This window comes from Salmo trutta, chromosome 2 (assembly GCF_901001165.1).
Source record: "Salmo trutta chromosome 2, fSalTru1.1, whole genome shotgun sequence".
In the NCBI taxonomy this organism is placed as follows: Eukaryota; Metazoa; Chordata; class Actinopteri; order Salmoniformes; family Salmonidae; genus Salmo; species Salmo trutta.
In genome coordinates this window covers 45958354-45968718 of record NC_042958.1, presented here as the reverse complement: position 1 = coordinate 45968718, position 10365 = coordinate 45958354, and the positions used below count along the sequence as shown (strand labels likewise).

Genomic DNA, 10365 nt, shown 5'->3' with positions numbered 1-10365 from the left:
CCAATATTGAATTGTGTTTGGTTGTCAACACAACCACATAACTACATTTGAATTAGATGTATCTTCTGCTTGGACAAAATCAAATCAAACTTTAAATGCACTTGAAATAAAATGTGATTGGATTTAGTCCTATTCTTTAGCTTTGACTGTTGGTTGAGACGGAGACGTGAAGCCAACATATCAATTATTCATTTGTAGACAAACTGGAATTAAAGCCAGTCAGTGGCACAAAAGATAAATCTCCTTCAAATATTGATATTATGTTGCATTGACAACCAAACACAATTCAATATCAATTTCGCAAGACAGTAAATAGACTATTAACTTGTTAACAAATTATATTTTGGATTTATGTCTCCAACTAAACCAAAAAATACAAATTCAAGAATAGGATTAAGCAAGTGGCTCAGATTAAACTATCCAAGTCTTAGATATCCTTGATATTTGGTTGCATTGTAAACCAAACACAATCCAATATTACTTTTGTAAAACAGAAAATAAACTAAAGTTATCTTACAAACGAATGTAATATTATTTATTCAACCTTAAAAATGAGCATCATCTATGACCACATTTTGAGGTTAGCCTGTTGTAACTATAAATGTTGTTTTATGTAATCATAGAAAGCGTTCATGTTCAAGATGGCGTGCAAAGGTTGCAGGTCTATGTAAATCTTCACAATTTCTATAATGTAATCTGTACAGAATCTCCAACAGCATTGATCACTTGCACAATGTACATTTAATGTAATCTCAACTGTAATCCAGGTCATTTGGTTCTGCTATTAGATTAAGCACAGTGATAACACATTAAGTTGTTGCATAAGTACAAAATATCTGACATTGTTTTTCCATTGTTATTTGGTTGTGCTTTTAGATGGTTGAAAACATAGTGATAACACATTAGGATTTCAACACACTTCTGGCTGTCTTTTTGAGTGGGTGAAAAAAGGTTTAAATCTCATGGATCAACGTCTTAATTAAATATTACCCAATTTTCTACGTTGAAATGACGTGGTGTGCCCAGTGGGAAAGGATTATTGACCTTTGAACCCAGCGTTGATTGTTTATGCCTTGCTGTCTCCCTGACCTAATCAGTGGCCAAAGTCCTCTCTGCCTCTCACACAGACACAGTCAGTACTCTCAGAGTCTGTTTAAATGTGGACGTCTTCCTCTCAGACTAACCTGTGCAGTGACTTTCTCTGTCTACCAGGCCACCATGCTTCCCTGTACCCTATCCTTCCTCCTGCTCTTCATCTGCCTCTCCTCTGGGATGTCTGCTTCTCTGGTCAGGAGGACAATCCGTGAAGAGGACGGCCCTCCTGCTGTTCCGACCACGTTCAGGGTTCACACCTCTGCTGTTGTAGGAGTTCCGTCGGAAGTTGATACCGTGCCGGCAGGTGGCCCGGTCGTTGATACTGCTGAGGCTGTGGCAGAAGCCCTGGTGACACGTGAGCCTGTTGCAGATGTCGCTGTAGCTGACGCGGTTGTAGCCGAGGAGCCGGTTGAGGACACCCCAGTTGCTGATGCTCTGGTAGCAGATGTCCCTGTAGACGCCCTTATCAGAACAGAAGAAGAAAAAGAGGCCCTGATAACAGAAGCAATGATTACAGAGTTGTCTGCCCAGGTGGAGAAGGAAGACCTCGCTGAAGAGACAGAGATTCAAGACGCCATCTTGAAAGAGTTGGCTGACCAGGAGACCCTTGGGAAGGCAGTGGAGGAGCCCATTGAAGAGGCAGCAGACGCAGATGCTCCTGCAGAGGACCCAGCCAGCTCTGTGATACCTGTCTTCGAAGCCCAGGAAGAGGACTCTGGATGGGGTTTGGCTTCCGTCAGAGAGAGCCTCCAGGCAGCCAACGGATACTTTGACTCTCTTGTGGAACTGATGGGGGGACGCAATGGAGTGTGTCAATACAAGTGCAAATACGGTAAGGATGAGACAGTGGTTGTGTGTGTCTATCAGTGATTACAGTAACATCTCAGTATGCCACCATGCTGTTGCCATGTCAAGCCTGGCTATATACACCTAGGACGCGATTCAATCCGTCATTTCAGATTGAGCCGACATATGCTGCCTTTACCAGCGTTTACCGTGTGAATGCAGTCTCCGCAAATGCGGTAACATTGCCTTTAAACGTCAATTGCGCTATAGCGCTGAACTTCCGCGATGAATTCAAGCCCTGAATGTAACTAAAACCTAGATGCTGAATGTAACAAAATCTTGATGCTGACTGCTATCCTTGATCCAGTATAGAGTCAAACTTGATTTCCTAAATAACAGATCACATTGTAACCATTCAGGCTATTACAAATAAAGACCGCCGGTTAGGCTTCTCTCTGTCTCCCCTCTGTGTTCATCTGTTTATCATACTTATGGTCAATAGTAATTGATTGAACTGTTTGGCTGTTTACCAACATGAGGCCCATTCGTCAATAGACGTATATTCTTATATTATCTATCTGTGATATTGATGAGAGAGGAATAGTTGAGGTCAGTGTTAACATGTTTACATTACATGTTTACATTACATGTTAACATTACATTAATAATAGATCACTTCAGTGAGTCTCAGTGATATAGATTGACCAGATGACAGAGGTATAGTACACATCAGACCATAGTTAGTACAGCATGACCTACAGGTTCAATTCCAATATCCACACTAGCCTAATACATTTCTCCATATCCTAAAGTTAAGGCTATTATGGATATCAGTAGAGTAGTACCTTAAACTAGTATGGACAATGGAATTGGGATAACTAATAGAACTGTAAAATATATATTTTGCCGAAGTACTTTTAAAAGGTCCCATCAATAAATGTCACCATAGAGTGCAGAACGTTCAATTTGTGATTATTGATAACAACCTCTCTTAATTAATATTTTAATCATCTGCACAAGGGTTGGATTAAAAGTTGTTTATATTTCCTTATCAGGTAAAACACCTGTGCATCGCTATGGTTACGTGACCCCAGAGCCCAACGGTTGCAGCGCCAACCTCCTAGGATTCCAGGTACCTGATAGTGTATGTTTCCTGTCACTAACTACAGGCTGTTTATTATACTGTACTAATACGTAAACTGGAGCCTGCTGTTTATTCATACAATATATATTAGACTTTTAGGGCTGTATATAGAACCCTCTGTGGAAAGGGTTCTACATGGAACCCAAAAGGGTTCTACCTGGAGTCAAAAGGGTTCTTCTATGGTGACAGCTGAAGCCTTTTAAATTCTAGATAGCACTTCCTATGTAGAGTATACATCCCTATATAGTGTGTAAATCCCTATGTAGAGTATACATCCCTATATAGTGTGTAAATCCCTATGTAGAGTGTATAAATCCCTATGTAGAGTATACATCCCTACATAGTGTATAAATCCCTATGTATAGTGTATTAATTCCTATGTAGAGTATAAATCCCTATGTAGAGTATACATCCCTATATAGTGTATAAATTCCTATGTAGAGTATACATCCCTATATAGTGTATACATCCCTATGTAGAGTATACATCCCTACACAGTGTATACATTCCTATGTAGAGTATACATCCCTATATAGTGTATAAATCCCTATGTAGAGTATACATTCCTACGTAGTGTATAAATTCCTATGTAGAGTATACATCCCTACATTGTGTGTAAATCCCTATATAGTGTATAAATCCCTATGTAGAGTATACACCCTATATAGTGTATAAATCCCTATGTAGAGTATACATCCCTACGTAGTGAATAAATCCCTATGTAGTGTAAATCCCTAAATAGAGTGTATAAATCCCTATGTAGAGTAGATATCCCTATAGAGTATAAATCCCTATGTGTAGTGTATAAATCCCTATATATAGTGTATAAATCCCTATGTAGAGTATAAATCCCTATATATAGTGTATACATCCCTATATATAGTGTATAAATCCCTATGTAGAGTGTATAAATCCCTATATAGTGTATAAATCCCTATGTAGTGTATAAATCCCTATGTAGAGTATACATCCCTATATATAGTGTGTAAATCCTTATGTAGAGTATACATCCCTATGTAGTGTATAAATCCATATGTAGAGTATACATCCCAATGTAGTGTATAAATACCTATGTAGTGTATACAGCCCTATATAGTGTATAAATCCCTATGTAGTGTAAATCCCTATATAGTGTATACATCCCTATATATAGTGTGTAAATCCCTATATAGAGTGAATAAATCCCTATGTAGAGTATACATCCCTACATAGTGTATAAATCCCTATATAGAAGGTATAAATCCCTATGTAGAGTATACATCCCTACATAGTGTGTAAATCCCTATGTAGAGTATACATCCCTATATAGTGTATAAATCCCTTTGTAGAGTATACATCCCTATGTAGTGTATAAATCCATATGTAGAGTATACATCCCAATGTAGTGTATAAATCCCTATGTAGTGTATACAGCCCTATATAGTGTATAAATCCCTATGTAGTGTAAATCCCTATATAGTGTATACATCCCTATATATAGTGTGTAAATCCCTATATAGAGTGTATAAATCCCTATGTAGAGTATACATCCCTACATAGTGTATAAATCCCTATATAGAAGGTATAAATCCCTATGTAGAGTATACATCCCTACATAGTGTGTAAATCCCTATGTAGAGTATACATCCCTATATAGTGTATAAATCCCTTTGTAGAGTATACATCCCAATGTAGTGTATAAATCCCTATGTAGTGTATACAGCCCTATATAGTGTATAAATCCCTATGTAGTGTAAATCCCTATATAGTGTATACATCCCTATATATAGTGTGTAAATCCCTATATAGAGTGTATAAATCCCTATGTAGAGTATACATCCCTACATAGTGTATAAATCCCTATATAGAAGGTATAAATCCCTATGTAGAGTATAAATCCCTATATAGTGTATAAATCCCTATATAGAATGTATAAATCCCTATATAGAATGTATAAATCCCTATATACTGTATTAATCCCTATATAGAGTGTATAAATCCCTATATACTGTATTAATCCCTATATAGAGTGTATAAATCCCTAACCTCCTTTGTCTTACAGAGACTGGACTCTGTTTATCCTTGCTCTTTATTACAAATGCCAAGTCACTCACCCACCATTGCACATTGTACCAAATGGTAGGTTGGCCCTCACTTTATATGCGCAGAAAGATACATTTGTATGTGTTCATCTAGAAAGCCCTTTTGGGTAAACTCTCCTTCACCACCAGCAGTTACCATACCTGGTCTGCTAGGTGGTAGCTACTTAAAGTCCCCAGGACATTCACGGTATTAGGCAAGACTGCCTTCTCTTCTTGTGCACCAGACGCATGGAATAGTCTACAATCCATGCTTCATCTAGATATGTTAGTGCCACTGAATGAATTTAAAATATTGATGGGAGACTGTTACTGAGAAGTGTAAATGCTTTTTTTAGGCTGGATCATGTTGTATTGTATTGTTGTATGTTATAATTCTGTAATGTATTGATTGTTGCTGCCTTCTTGGCCAGGTGTCCCTTGAAAAAGAGACTCTGGGTCTCAATGGGCTTTTCCTGGTTAAATAAAGGTTAAATAAAGTATAGAGTGTATAAATCCCTATATAGAATGTATAAATCCCTATATAGAATGTATAAATCTCTATATATAGAATGTATAAATCCCTATATAGAATGTATAAATCCCTATATATAATGTATAAATCTCTATATATAGAATGTATAAATCCCTATATAGAATGTATAAATCTCTATATATAGAATGTATAAATCCCTATATAGAATGTATAAATCCCTATATAGAATGTATAAATCCCTATATAGAATGTATAAATCCCTATATAGAATGTATAAATCGCTATATATAGAATGTATAAATCCCTATATAGAATGTATAAATCCCTATATAGAATGTATAAATCTCTATATATAGAATGTATAAATCCCTATATAGAATGTATAAATCCCTATATAGAATGTATAAATCCCTATATAGAATGTATAAATCCCTATATAGAATGTATAAATCTCTATATATAGAATGTATAAATCCCTATATAGAATGTATAAATCCCTATATAGAATGTATAAATCCCTATATATAGAATGTATAAATCCCTATATAGTGTATAATCCCTATATAGAATGTATAAATCCCTATATAGAATGTATAGATCCCTATATAGAATGTATAAATCCCAATATATAGAATGTATAAATCCCTATATAGAATGTATAAATCCCTATATATAGAAGGTATAAATCCCTATATAGAATGTATAAATCCAATTTGTAAGTCGCTCTGGATAAGAGCGTCTGCTAAATGACTTAAATGTAAAATGTAAATGTAAATCCCTATATAGAATGTATAAATCCCTATATATAGAATGTATAAATCCCTATATAGAATGTATAAATCCATATATAGAATGTATAAATCCCTATATAGAATGTATACATCTCTATATATAGAATGTATAAATCCCTATATAGTGTATAATCCCTATATATAATGTATAAATCCCTATATAGAATGTATAGATCCCTATATAGAATGTATAAATCTCTATATATAGAATGTATAAATCCCTATATAGTGTATAATCCCTATATAGAATGTATAAATCCCTATATAGTGTATAATCCCTATATAGAATGTATAAATCCCTATATAGAATGTATAAATCCCTATATAGAATGTATAAATCCCTATATAGAATGTATAAATCCCTATATAGTGTATAATCCCTATATAGAATGTATAAATCCCTATATAGAATGTATAAATCTCTATTTAAATCCTATGTATTATCCCATACAGTTTGACATTGGCATCCCAGCCATGACTCAGTGCTGTAACCAGCTGGACAGTTGTTATGACACCTGTGGCTCCAACAAGTACCGCTGTGACTCCAAGTACCGCTGGTGTCTCCACGCTATCTGCTCTGACCTGAAGAAGAGCTTGGGGTTTGTGTCAAAGGTCAAAGGTGAGTTACTATAGCCACAGGAGTATATACTCTCCTTCGCTCACTGACGTATGCACTCACTCACTCTCTTGAGCCGGCATGTTGGAAAAATCTGCCGTTCTGCCCTTGAGCAAGGCAGTTGACCCCCAACAACAATTGCTACCCGGGCGCCGATGACATGGACGTCGATTAAGGCAGCCCCCCGCACCTCTGATTCAGAAGGGTTGGGTTAAATGCAGAAGACACATTTCAGTTGAATTCATTCAGTTGTTCAACCTTCATCCAGAAGGTTTCCCCTACCCATTCTTCTCCCTCAGTCAGTCAGTAGGGTTATTCCCCATGAAATATGTTACAGTACATATAACTGATTAAAAAAAATATTTAAACTGTAATCCGTTGTTACCAGCAAAAATATTGTAATCAGATTACAGATACTAAAGTAAATTATTACTTATAGGATTATTTTCAATTTAGAAAGGATGTTGGCGAAAAATCCTTTATCACACCTTTCTGTTTTCTTAATGAGATCCAATTCAGGATAAAAGAAAGTGCAAGTTGAAGTTTGTTCCCCCCTAAGTGCAGCCAGGTCACCCATGATACAAGTCAGTATTAAACGTCCATCCATGTCTGTGGACGTCGGGAGATGAGGGGGAAACCGGCCACTAGAGGCAATAGTGAGCGCTGTTGCCTTCAAGTAGGTTTGGGTAAGCATCTGCCTCTGGTGCCAAAGGTTGCATGTTCGAATCCAGCGACAGAAAGATGTTTTTGAGATTTTTGTTTTAAGCCTATCTCAAACCTTAACCCTAACCCGTAACCACTAGCCTAGCTAACATTAGCCACTTAGCTAATGTTAGCAATAGCCACCTAGCTAATGTTAGCCACAACAAATTGGAATTCGTAACATTTCATACGTTTAGCAAATACGTAACATAATGTACGAATTGCAATTTGTAACATATTGTACGAATTGCAATTCGTAACATATCATATGAATTGTAATTGGTAACATATCATCCGAAATGTATGATGGACAGCCACAAATTAATACATACCATATCATACTAATTGGAGTGTCTCTGAGTTATTTTTACTATGTTACGTCTACACCTGAGTCCAGGTTGTTTCAACTCGAAGCAATGAGCCCAATCAGTCCGTGATAACAAAATCATAAACAGAGTAAGCTAATAAATCCTTATATTTGGGGTTATGCTCAGGTAAAACAGTTTGGCTAATCTATATTTCCAAGTCCTATTCTTGAAGATCAAGGGGTATAAAATATTAGAGTAGAAAGCAATGGAGAAAAACTATTAGGCAACAACAAATTCAATCCCCTCTAGACAACTTCCTGGACAAATCGTTTCACTGTATTAGTGAAGGTGTAAACTTGGCAGTAGAAAAATTAAACAGTATATTTGACCTCTCAGCTTCTCTATCAAATAAAAAAAATGTCAGACAACCTAAGAAAATTAACAACAATGACAAATGGTTTGATGAAGAATGCAAAACATAAGAAAGTAATTGAGACCTATCTAACTAAAAACATAGAAACCCAGAAAACCTGAGTCTACGCCTTCATTATGGTGAATCACTAAAACAATACAGAAATACACTACGGAAAAAGAAGGAACAGCACGTCAGAAATCAGCTCATTGTAATTGAAGAATCCATAGAATCTAACCACTTCTGGGAAAATTGGAAAACACTAAACAAACAACAACATAAAGAGTTATCTATCCAAAATGGAGATGTATGGATTAACCACTTCTCCAATCTTTTTGGCTCTATAACAAAGAACAAACAGCAAAAACCATGAACACGATCAAATACAAATCTCTCTCTCATCATAGCCCCTCTCGCTCGCTCTCAATTCAGTTCAAGGGCTTTATTGGCATGGGAAACGCATGTTAACATCGCCAAAGCAAGTGAAGTAGATAAACAAAAGTGAAATATACAATAACAATTCATAGTAAACATTACACTCACAGAAGTTCCAAAATAATAAAGACATTTCAAATGTCATATTATGTCTATATACAGTGTTGTAACGATGTGCAAATAGTTAAAGTACAAAGGGGAAAATAATCTCTCTCAACCCTAACCTTCTGTCTCTCTCCCCCGCCCAGCCTGTGAGACTGTAGCAGATGCTCTGTACAACACCGTGTGGACGCTGGGCTGCAGATCCTTCATGAACAGCCAGAGGGAAGCATGTTACTGTGAGGGTGAGGAGAGGGACGAGCTGTAGAGAAGCCCAGCTGGGACACAACACTACTCAACACGAGAGAAAGCTGGGAGGAGAGGGACGAGCTGTAGAGAACATACAGGACAATATCCTCTTGCATGGATCATCATTGGAAAGGGTGCTTGGAACTCAACATGGATTCATACAGTGGGACTTCACACCGCACAAATGAAAATATGACTTTATTATTAACATAGAAAATATAACACTTTTCTATGACAACATGAAAACAGACAGAGGCTTTACGCTTGATGAGGAAATCCCTAACCAGACTTTACCAACCAGTTAATAGTGATTATTACTGTATGTAGAATAAAATATGAACATTATGTATCTCCATGTCACACTGACTTCTACCTATTTCTGTTTCTCAAACTGACAGCGGATAAATACTCATATTTATATTTCAAATATATTTTCAGGAAAAGACTATGACTCCGTTAGCATATTACTGTGTTATTATTTTATTAACATACCTCAAACCAAAAAATCCTGATAGAGAGAAGACCTTTCAGTCAGTATCATATCCCACATAAGAATGCAAATGTACATGCTAATGGGGCAATTTGATGCGCACGTTGTACGAAAACAAGCTGATGTCCACAAACGGCAACCTATTCCCTACAAAGTGCACTACTTTTGACCACGGCCCATGAGGCTCTGGTCGAAAGTAGTGCACTATGTGGGGAATAGGGTGTCGCACACCCAAAATAACCTAGTCTAACACAACACAAACATCAGTTAGTTGGACCTGTGCTGTTACTGACAGGCTACTTCTACAGAGCAGAAATAAGTGTGTTATGTTTTGATGTTTGTTATTATGTGTGTTGCTGTCCATTGACTGTTGGGGTTATCAGGCTTTTTTGTTACTTTTCTATGAATAAATTAATAACTAATTATACAATTTTGATGTGTTAAGTTCAGTTAAGGTACTGTAGGTACAGTAGTGGTATACAGTAGTGGTATAGAGTGGTAGTATACAGTAGTGGTATACTGTAGTGATATATAGTGGTAGTATAGAGTGGTAGTATACAGTTGTGGTATACTGTAGTGGTATAGAGTGGTGGTATACTGTAGTGGTATAGAGTAGTGGTATAGAGTGGTGGTATACTGTAGTGGTATAGAGTAGTGGTATAGAGTGGTGGTATACTGTAGTGGT

The 10365-nt window shown here is 36.6% G+C and overlaps 1 protein-coding gene across 2 annotated transcripts; it reads left to right on the top strand.

The window, feature by feature from the left end:
* The first annotated feature begins 1095 nt into the window (after nucleotides 1-1095).
* On the top strand, nucleotides 1096-10107 carry pla2g12b (phospholipase A2, group XIIB). Of its 2 annotated transcripts, none has more exons than XM_029702840.1 (4): nucleotides 1096-1927; nucleotides 2937-3025; nucleotides 6823-6988; nucleotides 9091-10107. In XM_029702840.1, exons 1-4 carry the CDS (start codon nucleotides 1219-1221, stop codon nucleotides 9207-9209), a joined length of 1083 nt encoding a protein of 360 aa, XP_029558700.1. In that variant the 5' UTR covers nucleotides 1096-1218; the 3' UTR covers nucleotides 9210-10107. The 2 variants fall into 2 exon arrangements, with proteins under 2 accessions (XP_029558700.1, XP_029558711.1); XM_029702851.1 differs by having other exon boundaries at nucleotides 1098-1927; nucleotides 2937-3013.
* The last annotated feature ends 258 nt before the right edge of the window (nucleotides 10108-10365 follow it).

What these genes read in the sequence shown, in the direction of transcription:
- pla2g12b (XM_029702840.1), top strand. Translation starts at nt 1,219, where the DNA reads ATGCTTCCCTGTACCCTATCCTTCCTCCTGCTCTTCATCTGCCTCTCC. An exon ending in GATTCCAGGTACCTGATAGT is followed by an intron (nt 3,026 to 6,822) that starts GTATGTTTCCTG and finishes TATCCCATACAG; the next exon opens with TTTGACATTGGCATCCCAGC. An exon ending in GTTTGTGTCAAAGGTCAAAG is followed by an intron (nt 6,989 to 9,090) that starts GTGAGTTACTAT and finishes TCCCCCGCCCAG; the next exon opens with CCTGTGAGACTGTAGCAGAT.